The sequence below is a fragment of the Malus sylvestris genome, chromosome 1 (genome assembly GCF_916048215.2).
Source record: "Malus sylvestris chromosome 1, drMalSylv7.2, whole genome shotgun sequence".
NCBI lineage: Eukaryota > Viridiplantae > Streptophyta > Magnoliopsida > Rosales > Rosaceae > Malus > Malus sylvestris.
In genome coordinates, this window is record NC_062260.1 from 24354135 (window position 1) to 24371314 (window position 17180).

The 17180-nt window shown below is 37.3% G+C and overlaps 1 protein-coding gene and 1 pseudogene across 1 annotated transcript; both read right to left on the reverse strand.

Annotated features, from left to right (window-relative positions):
• Window positions 1-1992: 1992 nt before the first annotated feature.
• On the reverse strand, window positions 1993-2605 carry LOC126623143 (uncharacterized). The gene has a single exon (XM_050291932.1). The coding sequence runs from the start codon at window positions 2418-2420 to the stop codon at window positions 2115-2117; it is 306 nt and encodes a 101-aa protein (XP_050147889.1). The 5' UTR covers window positions 2421-2605; the 3' UTR covers window positions 1993-2114.
• A 10826-nt stretch (window positions 2606-13431) lies between these two features.
• LOC126614937 (receptor-like protein EIX1) lies at window positions 13432-16454 on the reverse strand (annotated as a pseudogene).
• Between the last annotated feature and the right edge of the window lie 726 nt (window positions 16455-17180).

Here is a 17180-nt window from a genome sequence, read left to right on the forward strand (position 1 = left end):
TGACTCGTGTGTGTTGTTACATTTTTTTTTTTTAACTACCCCACACCCTCACCACTAAGCCAGTGGTGAATTGCGATTGCAAAGGCAAATTTCAATTGTTACATGTGACAATTGAAAAGACGATTCAACGTTACTTTATATAAGTTATTTTTGCATATACTTGAATTGCGATTTGCAGCAAATGAAAAAAATGTAACATTAAGAAGATTAAATTTGTAGATAAAAGTTGTAAACTAAATGATGTGTCATCAATATAAAATGTGCACGTTTATCAACCGTTAATCAATAATTCAATCGTCAAGATGAAATTTATCTACAAATTTAATATCTCTAGCATTACCCGATAAAAAAAAATAATGAATCCATAAAGATGAAGTTTTTCTTTAAGTGTAGAACTACGTTACAAACATGGCATTTGGAGATGACATCAAGTCATTGACCATATGGCACTTGATAAGCATAAGATGGTAAACAAGTAAAGCTTTCGACCAAAAAGAAAAAGTAAAGTGAAGCCTTGTTCTCCACTTAATTATCTGCTAATTTTTCAAAGGGTGGCAATGGATAGAGATTACTTGCAAAGCTTTCCTTTCTTTTTTTTTTTTTTTTTTTGGAAACTACTTGCAAAGCTTCTAAAACCAAGGTCTAATAGACTAATTGACTGACTGCAAGGTTGTACAGTTTTGTTAGTTAGGGCACCAAGCAGCTGCGCCTACACATTCATCTTTCTTGATTTCAAAACTAACTTACTTTAGCCACTTAGTATTATGGTCTGATGGTATTCCTCTTCATGTAGAGGTAAGGAGTCTTAGATTCGAATCTCGTGAATGACGAATTCAATACCAAATTAGGTTGTTCATTGTATAGCTTAGTCGACTCCCCCCTTAGTGTAAAAGAGCGATGTACTAAAAAAAAAAACTGCTTAATTTTCTCATCACTAATTAGAAAACACCAATAAGAATATTCATTGTTTTCGGCTTTTTAGTCAAAATAGTTTCTGAGATTGGCATAACTCTTCACTTTGGTCTCTGAAGATGAAAACTGATAGAAGTGGTCCCTAAGTTTGTCTATCGTAAATTATTTTGATCATTTCATGACAAATTTGTCAATTCATATCTTTGTTAAGTAGAGAGGTTGGTTTGACAAAAATATACTTAAAAATGTAGTCTCGTAGTTGTTCAAGTGACAATTAAATGATGACATTGACAAATTTTTCACACTATGACCAAAATGAGATTTACAATGGATAAACTCATGGACTACTTCTATCAATTTTCATTATTAGATATCAAAATGATGAATTATGTAAAATTCAGAGACCATTTGGACAAAAAAAACCGAGGGCCTAAATATCTTTCATTTTTCCTTAAGGTTCCCTCTTTCTTTGAACTGCAGTCTGTAGCTATACCTATCAAAGTCAAAATTGGACAGCAAAAATTGATTCCTTAATCTTTATAGTATAGAAAGACGTCTATCTTCACAAAGAAATGTCAACTTCTTTGCAATTTTTTATTTATATATTAAGTGTGGTTATTCTCAACCGAAATATTCATTTAAATTGTTTAAGAGTAGACTTTGTGATTAAATTACTCCGCTTGAAGGAGAAAAAGAAATGAAATAAGGGTAAATTAAAGTATATAGCTTTGTTATAAGTTATGAAGCTTTCATATTTGAAACATGTAACGCTTGTAGGAAGTTAGGTTTCCATGCATGCACCAAATTTATAATAACTGAAACAAAATTTATGGCTTATGAAAACTTAAGTTATTATAAATTTGGTGTAATGCGCTACAAATTTGGCTAATATAAACTTGTCATGATTTGAGGAAACTATCTTGATTTCATTCAGAACTTTATATTTGAAGGATTGTATTTCATTTTAATAGTTTTGAAATGAGGTCATTTCCTTTGAAAAAGATCAAAGAAAAAACGTACAACCTAGCTCAATGCTTGACTCATGATATGGATCATTAGTGGATAAACCTTGCTTAATGCTTGACTTAAACCAGTATTTGTTTGGATTAATTAATGAAATATCAAACTATTGTTTCTTGCTATAAATAAATACATAAACACAGAGAAATGAAATCTGCTTCGATTCGTATCACTCGATGTATTTAGTTCTTGAGGTCGTTGGTTCCTTTGCTGGGTCCAGAAGGCGGCTTTGTTCCTTTGGGAAGAAGATTCAAAACGAGCGGTCCATACTTTGCAGCTGCAGCAGCACCAAATATTGCACTTTCAACAGCAGAAGCTTGAATATCTGTATTGTCGTCTGTGTGGTATGGCAACACTTGCTGTTTCCGTGGCTGTGAAGGGTTTTCTGGTAATAACGTAAGGTGGTCGTTCAAGAGCCTAGCGGATGCAGAAGATGTTAGCACTGATGACAACACTATGAGGAAGAGGATTAATACCGTTTTTGCCATTATGGTTTCTGTGAAAAACTTGGAGAATATGAACTGATTTGGAGGGAAGTAATGGGATTGGAAGAATGAGGAGGAGGAGGAGGAGGAGGTGGTGGAGGAAGAGTGGTGTGAGCTAAATAAGCTGCTGGTTAATTTGGGTTTTGGGTGCAGTGTTGAAGAAGGTGTGAGGTTTATGGGGATTTTGTGGGCATTTTGTGTGAATTTAAAGTGTGTTTTGGAACCTCAAACTGTTGTATTCTTCAGTTTGACGGAGTATTGTCACGCGCTGCTACGGCTTTACTAGGAAGTTGGCTCCTTATCATTTACATAATTTCAAGCATAATTATTATTTCGGACTGCCTATGGTTATGAAGTTTATATTTTTCATGACGTGATATGTTAAATGATGCGTACAACTAATATTGAATAAAATAAAATTATTAATTAGCGTAGAATAGAATGGTACAAAATATGTTCTCATTTATCATTTTTCTTTTGGTATTAAGGGCGTCAAAGCTGAAACTGCAGTCTAATTTTTGTTGTGTCTAAAAACTTTACAAATATCTTCGAACAAAACTCATCTTGTATAGGTTGTTCAATCACATTTAACAAAATAATAACATTAATCAATATAAAGTGTACATCTTAATTTAAGAAAAAAATTTAGTGTGCTGGGAATACAGGTTAGTATACTAAATGTCATAATTTAGATAGTTAAAAGTTTGTGTTTCAAGTATCCAACTATTTGTATTGTAATATGCGGTGCACCGTGATGTGTTCTCGACACGCATAAAAACTCCACCCAATTTAGATGTTCACTATTTTCTTTGGAACTGTTATTAGCACTCTAAAAATGTTTTCCTACAATCCTCACAAGTGTAATTTTCTTTTTAATTATAAAAAATTTTGAATGCAAAATAAGATTTTTAGAGTTCCAATAATTTTTTTTTTTTGGTGGTGCTATAATTTTGGTGAAGGCGCGTGAAGAGGACAGGGAGTGGGAGAGGAGGTTCCAGCGATTGCGGACCAGATAAGATGCAATCGGCTCCACGTCAGCTGAAGGGAGATTTCAACCGCGTAGAAATTTGTCAACTTTTAGTACGCGTAGAGATTTCAAACAGTCCGCGTCCGAGAATCGCCACCGTCCCTCACAACTCACAAACCTTTTCTTTCTGGACATTTGGACCGGACACTAGGGAAAACTGTTTGCTAGGCCTGCTTTGGCAATTTATTTACCTTTTCCCAAGAGAAATTCCCAAAACTGTCCATTGCCCATGCAGTATAGAATGGACGATGATAGATGTTTTAAATTACTCTAAAAAAGTAATCACTACAGGTGGTTTAATGATTGAGGATAAATTTCAAATTTGTATTCAACATAACACGTTTTGAGTTTGATTTTTGGTTTTGATGAATCGCACGATTATGGTTAGGGGAGGTTGAAATACCTTTTTGAGTCTTCTCAACTCCTGAAATGATAAAATATTTGACGAAACTATCAGTTAGTCCCCTTTTTACAAAGAAAAAATTACTCTAAAAAAGTTGAGTTCGAATGTAGAGAGACGTGCGTGCTCTTCTAACTAGTTGGCCTAACCCTATGTACGTATTCGAGATGAACAACATATAAATTGTAAAATGAAATTTAAATTGCACTTAAAAAAGGTTGAACAATCAACAAGGCATCTATCAAAAGTGACCGTTGCTTAGGAATCGCATTTGAATTTTGTCACTACTTAATTGGATTCATTTGAACCATAAGTGTCACCCAATTGGAGCATAATATTGGAGCATGGGATACTTGCTTGACTATATGGATTGGAGGAATTAAACCGCGTTGATGTCACAACTTGTATTCATCAAATAGTATACAACAAATTGAAATTTGAAACCAATAACAAGTATTTAATTCAAAGTGGAGAAATGGCACGGTTGCACCATGCATGAGATCAGGGCTGGCACTAAGATTTTGGGCCTTGAGACTTAAACGGAGATCATGTGCAATGGCACCACTTGCACTCTCTCAGAGTAAATTTTGCATGAGATAAAAATATATATTTACTTACTCATTTCGTTTTTAAAAGCTATTTGAGAATGTTTTTAAAAAAGTTGAAAAGTGTTTTTGAAAAAGTTAAAAATGTTTTCTTATAAACAAAACGTTTCTAACCATATTAGCGCATAACTTAAAAGTGTTTATGAGGAAGGGAATCACTTTACAGATAAGTACATGATATGTGCTCACCACATAAGCTAGTTCTCAACATGGCCTTAGAATGAAGTCGGGGAACTTTCCTCATGGCAATGTCACAGTCGATCCTAACTAGTTCCCAACACATCTCGTAACCCATACCATGCTACTGGAAATTTTTTGACGCATGGTGTTATCAACACATTATAACGCATGTTTAATTCACTCAGCAATATAAGTGTATAAATTTTGTTGTTCACTTATATTATTAGTATGTGATGGTACGACTATGACATCCAAATTTGCCCTGCTTTTGCGAGTTCTTTTGAATGAGCAGCATACATTGAAAATGCTTGCAACCTGTTAGTTTGTAAGTGCGCATACACATGTAGCTTACGTGTATAAACCATTCGGCAGATGATCAAAACCCCATCCGAATGAACAGAGTTTTGAGAAAAAATATGTCATTCGCGCGCAGTCGTTGCATCATTTGGGACATAGAGTGGTACTTTTCCTTTTTTGGGTCAGTACATCCGGTGGTACTAAAGGAGTTCCTCTTCAAAAGAGCACCCTCTCTGAATTCACTTTGTAGGGATCATAAGGATTGTCATATCCTAGCCGTTCATTATATATCGTGCGATCAGTTTTCATTAAATACTATTTGTGTTTAATTTTAAATGAAAAACAAAAAATCAAATGATTTATGATCATACGATACACAATAAATAATTAAAATATAAGGATCTCTAAAATTCCCATAATTTGAATCTGGATAGAATCTAATTCCTCTTCTAAATGATAGGTTTAGGCTTAAAATTTAAACTCAGCTTTTGGACGTGAATATGCCAAAAATGTAATAGTCAATAAAATAATAGGAAAACTAATGAAAAGAGCTTCAAATCTTTACATTTTAATCAAAAACCACTAACTAACTTTATTTTAATAATAAGGACAAAAGACTAAAAACAAAAAAAAAAACATAACAAACCCAGCGCTGGGCACGTACCCCCCCCACCCTCCACTTTTTTTCTCCTACCTTTGGTCCCATCATTCAGCTACATTAATAGTTTTTTTTTTTTTTGCATAGAATAAAAAAAAAACTTCGAATTGAATTACATTCTCCTGTTTTATTATTGTCTCCTGTTTTATTTTTGTGGTGTTGTTTTCTAATAGTAGTCATGATGATGAGAAACTTTTCAATGTGCCCATAACACGGAATGGTACGCTCCATACAAGTTATGAGAATCTTGTGTTAAAAAATTAATAACATAAAAAATAAAATTTTCCACCACACTTATATACTAACATGTGGTATATCATTTGTCTTATGGGCACAAGGAAAAATTTCTCGAATATGACACCTAAGCTCAAGAAATTGGATGGAAAGCTACATTTATTATTGTAGGTATATGAAAAAAGTGAGGAAATTTATGAAACGAAAACAAGAATTAGACATAATTTGAACACTGGACTATACACTATTTATGAAACTGGAGTAAGAACTAGACAATATTTATGAATTATGACAAAACAAATATGCACTATTTATGAAAGTGAATTAATAACTAGACACTATTTATGAAACCGGACCAAGAAAGAGACACTATTAATGAAATGTTACCAATTAATATACATTATTTATGAAACTGGACCCAATAACTAGACATTATTTATGAAACATGATCAAGAACTAGACATCATTTAATGAAAGTGGACAAAAAACTAGACACTATTTATGAAATTGAACCAATAAATAGTATAGTACCGCTCAGTTTCATAAATAGTGCAGTTTCATAAATAGTGTTCAGTTTCATAAATAGTGTACATGTACTGCGCGCGCGTCAGGTTTTTTTTTTTTAAATTGTGTCATTTTCGTCAAAAATTAAGTTTTTCTATCATTTTTATTAAAATTTAAGGGTTTTTCATTAAAATTTAATTCTTTTTCATTAAATAAAATTTATAGCATAGTTTTTTGTTAAAATAAACTTAGTCCAAACCTTTTTCATTAAAGTTCCCTAAAATAATATCAAGTAAATTATACTTTTTAAAACCATTTTGCTCATTACGAAAGAATAATAAAGAATTTAAAAGTAATCGGTTTAAACAAGCCGATCAAAACCAAGTTCGAGCTTGAAAAAAGACATGCCCCGATCTCGGTGTCCTTCATGGCCATGTGTTGGCCGAGATTTGAAGGTGAAGCAAGTCATCTTATCATGTGTATGCTCTGAACTTGTTCATGTATTTTCATATTTTAATTTTTAAAAATACGTATTTTATTTGGAACAAATTTGTATGGATATTTACATCTTCTTAGCATAAACAAGAAAGGATAGCTTGCATCACCCTTGATAGTCGGCCAACACGGGGTCCAATGGCGTAGCCAAAAATTATTCGGTGGGTGGGCTAAGCTAAAATTATTACTACGAAATCAAATTTTTAATCTTATGTTGCCTACATAAAGTTATATAATAGTAAAAACTTGAATGTAGTAATTTGAAACAAGAATTTTATGCTATGTTTTCTAGGTTTCTAGCCTTCAAAGCTTTCAAGTGAATAAAATAAGAAACCATTTGTGGTATGAAAGTTTTAATGTACTACTATTAAATATAATATTGGTTAAAGTGATAAGTTTATTTAACATCTATTAGCTCTTATTATTATTAAAAACAGCCTTACTAATAAAAAAAATTCATTTGTTAAGTGGAATATGACAATTAACAAATGAATATTTTTAAGCTTGAAGAACCAAACTCTCCCTATGCTATAGCCTAGAGGAGCCTTGTACTTGGCTCCGCCCTTGACGGGGTCATCCTGTTGTAATATGAGAATGTATAAACATGTTCAGAGCATACACATGATAAGATGACTTGCGTCATCCTCGGATGTCTTCCATCACGTGGCGATGGCCATCTCGGTGTCCTCCTATGAGCCTTTTTTGAGTTTGAACAGAACTTGAACACGAATAATATCATCTGATCTTAGTTTGAGCACTTTACTATTAAGGATAAAAATGTAATTACACCTTCAAGGGATAATACTTAGAGGCTAAGGAATGTTTAGTTTGTTAGTTTAGTTACACTTTCTGTTAGTTGTAATGACAACTGTGATGGTTGTGATAGTTGTGTATAAATACTCATAGTGTAAAAGTTATTAGAAATTATTAATGAGAATATTTCTCTTAATATGGTATCACTCGCCCTCAGTCTCACGACGTCTCCTCTTCGATCCTCTTTTCCTGCTTCTCTCTGCACCGCTTCATCTTCTTCGATCCATTGATCGTGTTCTTGATCTTGATCGTGTCTTGTTGTTCTTGATCGTGCTTTGTTCTTCTCGATCGTGATTTCTCTCTCAATCCAGCTATGGTGACTGCTACATCTTCTTCCTTCGAGTTCACCGATCCACATCCTAACCCTAATTCTGCGATTTCTTCCTCCATTACAATCCAAAATATTGGATCTATGGTTCCGATCAAGCTTACCACCACAAATTACCTGACCTGGAGTGCCTTATTTGCTCCAATTCTTCGTCGCTACAATCTTACCGGTCTTATTGATGGATCCATGGCGGCGCCGCCTCCTTGATTCTTCTGGCAATCGCACCGCGACTCTCAATCCTGCTTATGTTACTTGGTTTGAGAATGATCATAACATTCTCATCTGGATCAATTCCACTCTGTCTGAATCTTTGATTCCTTACACAGTTGGCGTCACTTCTGCTCGCGAACTTTGGGCGAAATTGGAATCGCGTCTCACCACTGCATCTCAGTCTCACATCCATGAGCTTCGTTCTCGTCTTCGCAGTCTTGTTAAAGGTGATTTGACTGCTGCTCAATATCTCCAGCAAATTGAAGAAATTGCCGATGCCCTAGCAAGTGCTGGGGCTCCTGTTGAAGATTTCGATCTCATCTCAGTCACACTTCATGGCTTACCTCCTGAATTTGACTCCTTTGTGGATGCTATTCAGTTTCGTCTTGGTTCCACGACTATTGATGAATTACACGGATTACTTCTCAGTAAGGAGATTCAACTCAACAATCGGAAGAAATCTGTCTCAACTGCACCATTTCAGGCATATAATTCCTCGGCTGGTATTCTTCCCTTGCCTGCTCCCTCTATCTCTCAAGCATTTACTGCTCAGCATCCTTCTTAGTTCTCCAATCAAGGTCGCAATGTGGATCGCAATTATTCGGGCCCAAATCGGGGCAATTTTCAGAATCGTGGAAATTCCAGATTCAACAATGGCAGAAATACCTACTCTCGTCCTAATCAGCGATTCAATCGTGAAGCTTGCAATAACTACTCTTCCACTCGAAAACTTTTCTGTCAGATTTGTCGACAACCAGACCATGAGGCTTGTGATTGTCCTCATCGCATGGATCAAAACTACAATGGCAAATCTTTTCATTCTGCAATGGTTGCTGGTACCTCTCATTCTCCTCCTACCTGGATTGTTGACTCTGGTGCTAGTTCCCATATGACAAACTCGTATGCCAACCTTCAGAATCCAGAAGCCTACACTGGTCCTGAGCAAGTGTATATTGGAGATGGCAAAGGTTTGCCTATTCTTCATTCTGGCTCATCCTCTTTGCATACTTCTACTGATTCTTTTGCTTTAAAGCATGTCTTACATGTTCCTGCTTTAAAGCACAATCTTCTCTCTGCTAATCAATTTCTTCTTGACAATTCTTGTTTTATGCATCTTTATCCTTTTCACTTCACTGTGAATGATCTTTCTTCGGGGAGAATGCTTTTTAAAGGACCAGTTCAACATGGCTTCTATCATTTTCACTCATCCTTCTCTCCTGCGAATTCTCATCAAGCTTTAGCTGCCTATGTCAAAGCTCCAAAGCATCTTTGGCATCAAAGACTGGGCCATCCTTCTGTAAAGATCATGAATAAGTTGGTTTCTCAATCCTGTATTTCTGTTCTTGATGCTTCAAATAAAGCTTTTTGCTCCGATTGTGCACTAGGAAAATGTTCTAAACTTCCTTTTTCTAGTACTACTTGTACGACCCGAAAGCCGTTAGAGCTTATCCATACGGATGTTTGGGGACCCTCACCCATACTGTCTCATCATGGTTTTCGGTATTATGTCATTTTCATAGATGACTATACCAGATATTGTTGGTTCTATCCTTTAAGGTGTAAATCTGATGTCCTATCCACCTTTATGCAATGGAAATCACTTGTTGAGAATTCTCTGTGTACAAACGTTATTACATTACGTTCAGATTCTGGTGGTGAATTTGTTAGCACTGCATTTTCTCAGTTCTTAGCTCGCCATGGCATTCATCATCAGCTCACTTGTCATCATACCCCCGAGCAAAATGGGTGTGCCGAACGTAAGCATCGGCATATTGTTGAGACCTCTCGAACTCTCTTGGCAGCATCTAAAGTGCCTCATGCTTATTGGGTTGAGGCTTTTGCTACCTATGTTTATCTCATCAATCGGCTACCCACAATATCTCGATCCTCTCATTGGCAGTCTCTTTTCCAGAAAGAACCTGACTATAAATCTCTCAAGGTTTTTGGTTGTCGCTGTTTCCCTTGGTTGAAACCATACACATCCTCCAAACTTGATCCTAGAAGCACACCCTGTGTCTTCATGGGTTATAGCTTAAATCACAAGGGCTATCTATGTCTACATCCATCTACTAACCGGTTGTATATTTCAAGGCATGTTATCTTTGATGAGTCCACTTTTCCCTTTCATACCTTACATTCTTCTTCATCACAACCTGTCTCCTCATCTCCCTTATACCCATCCTATATTCCCTCATCACTCACATTTCATTTTATCTCTACCCCACCTACACCCTCTGTCCCTTCTCCAACCCAGGTTCCCACCTTTGCAGAATCTTCAAATCTGCTCCAACCATCTGCAGCTTCCCCCAATCCCTGCTCCCAGCCTATATTACCTATCAACACCCACCAAATGCAAACTCGATCAAAATCTGGCATATTCAAACCCAAAGCCCTAGCTGCAACCAAACACCCTATTCCTTCCCATCTTGTAGTTGATTATGTTCATTCAACCTACCTACAAGCTTCTAAACACTCTCATTGGCGCAAGGCAATGCAAGAGGAGTTCAATGCCCTTGCCTCTAATGGTACATGGTCACTTGTACCCCCTTCTTCCTCTCATAATCTTGTGGGATGTAAGTGGGTGTTTCGGATCAAACGGAAACCCGATGGTTCTATTGACAGGTACAAAGCCCGTTTGGTTGCTAAGGTTTTTCACCAACAAGAGGGTCTTGACTACACTGAAACATTCAGTCCCGTGGCCAAACCAGTGACTATTCGTCTCCTGCTTACTCTTGCTGCTCAGTTTGATTGGTTCCTCAATCAATTAGATGTCAGCAATGCCTTTCTCTATGGCACCCTTACTGAATCAGTGTTTATGCAACAGCCCCCTGGCTTTGAAGATCCAACCAACCCGCATCATGTTTGTCATCTTCACAGATCCCTTTATGGTTTGAAACAGGCTCCTCGAGCCTGGTATGACAAGCTTCATAATGCTCTGCACTCTCTTGGTTTTAAAGGCTCTCAAAGTGATCATTCTCTGTTTATAAAGAGTTCTCCTACTCCGGTATTCATCCTCGTCTATGTCGGTGACATCTTAGTCACCGGACCCTCTTCTGCAGCTTGTCAACAAGTCATCACTCAACTCAGTGATCTGTTTCCCATCAAGGATCTTTGTGCTCTTCATTACTTTCTTGGTATTGAAGTTAAACAATCATCTTCTGGTCTTTTCATCTCTCAAACCAAGTATATTTTGGATCTATTGGCAAAAGCGAAAATGGAAGGTGCCAAGCCCTGCAGCACCCATCTCAGTACCACCAAGCTGGATCACTTGTCTCCACTGCTCGATAATGCTTCTGAATATCGATCTCTTGTTGGAGCTCTTCAGTACTTGACTTGGACTCGACCTGATCTTAGTTTTGCTGTGAATTTGGTATGTCAGTTTATGCATAGTCCCCGCCTTTCCCATCTGCAAGCAGTAAAACGTATTCTCCGCTATCTTAAAGGTTCTCTTGATCTTGGATTATGGTTCTCCAAGTCCTCTCAAGTTCCATCTATTCAAGCCTTTTCCGATGTCGATTGGGCGGGCTGTTCCTTGGACAGAAGATCTACAAGTGGATACTGTGTCTATTTTGGCAACTCTCTCATTAGTTGGAGTGCCAAGAAGCAACCTACTGTTGCTCGTTCCTCCACTGAAGCGGAATATCGCTCTCTTGCAAATACGGCTGCAGAAATCACATGGATATGTAAACTGCTTGCTGACTTATCTTATTCTCTGCCTCATTCTCCCACGATCTGGTGTGACAATCTCTCTGCCATTTCCTTAGCGAAAAATCCTATTTTTCATGCTCAAACAAAGCATGTCGAGCTTGATTACCATTATATTCGTAAAAAGGTTCTAGCCAATCAAATTTCTGTGCAGTTTATTTGTACCCAGGATCAGGTGGCAGATATTTGCACCAAATCTCTGTCACAACCTCGGTTCATCCTTCTTCGTGACAAACTCCAACTGCGATTACCCCAGTTTCGTTTGCGGGGGGATATTAAGGATAAAAATGTAATTACACCTTCAAGGGATAATACTTAGAGGCTAAGGAATGTTTAGTTTGTTAGTTTAGTTACACTTTCTGTTAGTTGTAATGACAACTGTGATGGTTGTGATAGTTGTGTATAAATACTCATAGTGTAAAAGTTATTAGAAATTATTAATGAGAATATTTCTCTTAATATTTACTACTCGGCTTGACCCGGCCAATTTACATCCTTTAGTGGTGTGTGTCTACATCAACCTTATATACGTTGGTCCGCAGGCCAACTTTTTAACGAAGCTTTATCTCTGTCCAGATTGGATGACATGACACTAGCACCATATGATGGTTCACGCACTAACTTAATAAATCAAATTCATGAGCATATGGCCTCACCACCTATTAAAGTAGTGCATGTCTCGCTTATTCGTCTCCCTTTCGACTATTAATTACCATATCGATTCTACTGAAAAATGGGGAGGAGGAAGTTGTTCGATATTCTGCTCATTTTTCTCTTCTTCTACTGCCTGTGGGCTGTGGTTGTAACTATCAGACTCAATAGTGGAAAATATCAACTCCGGGTGCCACAATTTTAAAATCGTCGCGAAAGCGTTTGGTTATGGGAGAGTTTCCGGGAGAAGCTGCTGATTATGATGTCGGCAATGGAGATTACGATTATTATAGATGGTATGGCGATGTTCCGAGCCCCGGTGTTGCTCACTGATCGATCATGATCATGAAGTGAGTCTGCTCTGATGGGGTTTTTAATTTTCCTTTTAAGGGGTTTGTTTTACTCCAAATGTGCCAACTTCTTGTTAGACATGTATATTTCCCATCAAGAAGGAGCTTTATAAGAAGGATTCCGCTCCATTATTTATGGAGTAGGGTAAGATAGCGAAAGTCTTGTCTTGAACGTTTCGTGATCAGTATTGATAATATAGTGACCAGTTAGAGTACAATATTTTCACTCTATTTTTGGCTTTACACCATAAAGGTACCGTGTAGTCAAAACGTGTTACCAAACAGACAATATTTATCCGATCCTTGAGTCATATTTCTTGACTATTTGTAAGTCCAAATTAAGTAGCCAATTATAAATCACAATCAAACATGTATAATACTCTCTCTTCAAACAATCAACTGTTGAAGGATTCTTGATTAATCAAAAGTTCACAATTAGTAGGTAAAAAACACAAAGAAAAGCAACTTCATCTCACTTTTACATCATAAAGTTTGCTCACTATCCTATTTTTAGAACAAAGTAAAAAAAAAAAATACAATCAAACAAAAGTATGGTATTTGTCACATCAAGGAAAATGCCAACAAGCTCACTCAAATACATGATACAGTTTAAGCACCATCCTATTCAGCAACTGTGAAAGAAGAATGCTCCATGGCATGTTTACTAGCAAAGAACAAAGCACAATCCAAAACCCCGCGAAGAATCCAAGTCCCAAGCTCAGGTAGAACCACTTGTCTTCAAGTAAACGGTATCCTCCTCCGTCTTGCTCAACTGTTGGTGGCACAATCCTATCTGAGCTGCAATTCGTGTTGAGTGGATCTCCGCAAAGTTCATTGCCGATGAAGCTAGACTGATCAAGGCTCTGAAGCTGAGTGCTTTTCGGAATTTCTCCCGTCAAACTGTTGTAGGACACTTTTAAGTGACTCAAAAATGTCAAAGTTCTCATGCTTTGGGGAATTTCACCATCAAGTTGGTTCATGGATAAATCCATAGACTCTAACCATTTCATGTTACCAAGCTTTGAAGGGATTCTTCCAGTCAAAAGATTTTTCGATAAATTCAAGGACTGCAAGCCCGGGAGGCTGGTCAGTTCCTCAGGGATCTCTCCAGATATCATGTTGTCCAAAAGGTCCATAATTATGACCAACCCAAGTGTTGACGTCCCATAATATTCGTCCTGTCTCCCTTTTGTCACCACTATCACAGAATCCAGAAGAAAACCGAAAAAATTCCACACCTTGTATACATCTGGCATGGTGACCATGGCATTGAAATTTTGGAAGCATGTTGGTATTGCTCCTGAAAGGTTATTGTTTGCAAGGTCCAAGATTTGGAGAGTTTTCTGATGACAGACTTCATGAGGAATGTCTCTTTGAAGCTTATTTGAACGAATGTTAAGAATCATCAATTTCGGAAGGCTTGTCCCAATCCATGTCGGAATGCTTCCAGAAAACTTATTTTGGCCAAGGTCAACAAGTAACAAATCCGTACAGTTTTGCATGGACAAGGGTAATTCTCCATATAGATGATTATTGCGCAAATGCAATGATACCAGTCTCTCTAAGTACCCTATGGAGCTTGGGGTGTTCCCAGTCAGCTTGTTGCTGTTTAAATTTAAAGTTGACAACCATTTCCAGTTCATCAAACAATTAGGAATTTCTCCAGTGAGAAGATTGTCCCTAAGATGAAGCTTGGTAAGTTCTTTTGGTTGTCCATCCTATCACAAAAGAAGTGGAAGAGAGATCCAGAAAATGATGAGCTGGAAAGATCTAGTTCACTTACTGAGGAGGAAACCAAAGGTAACGAACCGTTAAACTAGTTAAAACTCAGGTCAACAACCGAAAACAAACTCCCCCCAACTATTCCTTGAATCTCACCATGCAACTGGTTGCTAGAGAGATTTAGAGTATCCAACTGCCAAGTTATGTTCCAAAACCAAGTCGGAATGGTGTCTGAAATTCCTGTATTGGGTAGGCTTAGAAGCTTCAATTGCGTTTGTGTCCGAAGCCACATAGGAAATTCATGCCCTAGATGCCAATAAGCCAACGATAAACGCTCAAGTTGGAAAGGAGGAAGCCAGTCTCGACTTGTTTTCAATGTCAATGGGTTCATGGATGCAATGAAATACTTCAGTTTTGTGAGGTGGGAAAAATGAGCTTCAGACACCACACCTTCGAATTGGTTATCGGATATATCCAGAAAACTCAGCATTTTCAGCTGACCAATCACTTCCGGAAGAGTTTCATTAAACCGATTATCGGAAATGATTAAGAACTCCAAGCATGATAGGTTCCCTAATGAAATTGGGATGGGACCTGATATTGAATTGCCATAGATATCAACGTGGTTTAAGTTTCTAAACTCTCCTAACTGCTTTGTTAAATGACCTGAAAAATTATTACCACTAACGACAATGACTTTATTCGGTCTGGACCACACACAGACAAGCTTTCAAATATATCTGATATGTTTGTTGTATGAAAGATCAAGATCCATCAGCTCACATAGATTATCTAATGAAAGATCTGGTTCCTTGGGATGGCTAGAAAATGTACCTTGAAAACCACAACTACTGAGATAAAAGGGAAGTTAAATTTCAAAGACTGAAAACCCACCTAGGCATCAAAGAATCAAGACTGCTATAGGAAAGATCGAGGACAGAAAAAAAAAGGTCATACCCAGTGCACAAGGCTCCCGCTTTACGCAGGGTCTGGGAGAGGTGAATGTTGGCTAGCCTTACCCCCATTTATGGAGAGGCTGCTCCCAAGATCGAGGACAGAAAGCGAAGTAAAATTTATGATAGGAAGAGGGGGAATGTGATCAAGTTAACAATTGACCATATGTAACTCTACCGAAAAAAGGAAGCTTGTTTATTGCTTGCAACCAATTAGATGCTTTGCTAAGATTAATAAAACTCAGGTCTAGGTTTTTCAAGTGGGAAAGACTGGAAAGCCATTCGAGATTCTCGCAACTTTCAGCGATTGACAACTGAGACTGAAAAAATGTAGATTTGAGAGGTTTCCCAATTGAGGAGGAACTAATCCTTGGAATCCGGCAACTGAGAGGTTAAGGTATCTCAAAGTTTTAAGAGAACCCAAGAAGCTAGGAATCATGCCTTGAAAATTGTTGCAACTTAAGTCCAAATAGTTGAGATGCTTCAAAATGGAGCAAAGAAGGATTTATCTTACCACCCAACCAATTAGCTGATGAAATTGAGGTTCCACCATAAAACCAATTGGTAATATGGGGAGTAGTTCAAGATTATATAAGCACATAGCAAACCTTGTTCCTCACCGATATGGGACAACTCTCAACATTAACGAGGTGAAGCTCACGGATGTGACCAGTTAAGTCATCACAGACAACTCCAGTCCAGTTGCACCAGTCCCCATCACTAGTCCATGACGAGACCCAATTTGAAGGATCCTCAAGATCTTGCTTGAACATCAGAAGCACTCGTTTGTCACCTTCCCTGCAACGCACACGCAGATTTCCATTGCATAAATCGACATCAGTAAAGGTTGCATTGGTTAGAAGCATGATCATAAGAAGCAAAGCAGCTCTCATGGGGATCTCCATAGTGTTGCCTTGTAATAAAAACGAAGTAGGTGATTTGTATGAGCAATGACGAGTAGTGCCACCTATATATACACACATATACTAAACATAGAAGACAACAGGAGAATTACAGAACTTTGGTTTTTTCTTTACAACATGTGTCTGTCTTCATCAAAGGAATATAAAAGAATCCAAAGATAACTAGGGAAAACTGTTTGCTAGGCCTGCTTTGAAATTTTATTTACCATTTCCCAAGAGAAAATTTAAAAAATGTCCATTGCTCATATGTTTTAAATTACTCTAAAAAAAATTGAATCTTGAGTGCGAAGAACCAAGTGTACTCTTCTGACTAGCTAACCTAATTTTATGTATGTATTCGAGTTCAAGATGAACAACATACAAATTGTAAAAAGAATGCTGCTTAGAACTCGCATTTGAATTTTGTCACTACTTAACTGGATTCATTTGGAGTACACTGCCAATTGGAGCATAATATTAGAGCATGGGAGACTTGCTTGACTATTTGAACCTCACCTGACACGGTTTTACCATATATGAGATTAGGGCCGGCCATGACATTTAGGGGTTTGTTTTTTGTAATAGAATTAAAGGGTTCCGTTTTTCTCTTTATGTGCCACCTTCTTGTTAGACATGTATATTTTCCCATTAGGAAGAGCTTCATAAGAAGGATTCCACTCCATTATTTATGGAGTAGGATAAGATAGCGTGCATCTTTGTCTAGAACGT

Bases quoted from the DNA above. Each gene is read 5' to 3' on its own strand.
- LOC126623143 (XM_050291932.1), bottom strand. From the start codon at position 2,420: ATGGCAAAAACGGTATTAATCCTCTTCCTCATAGTGTTGTCATCAGTG.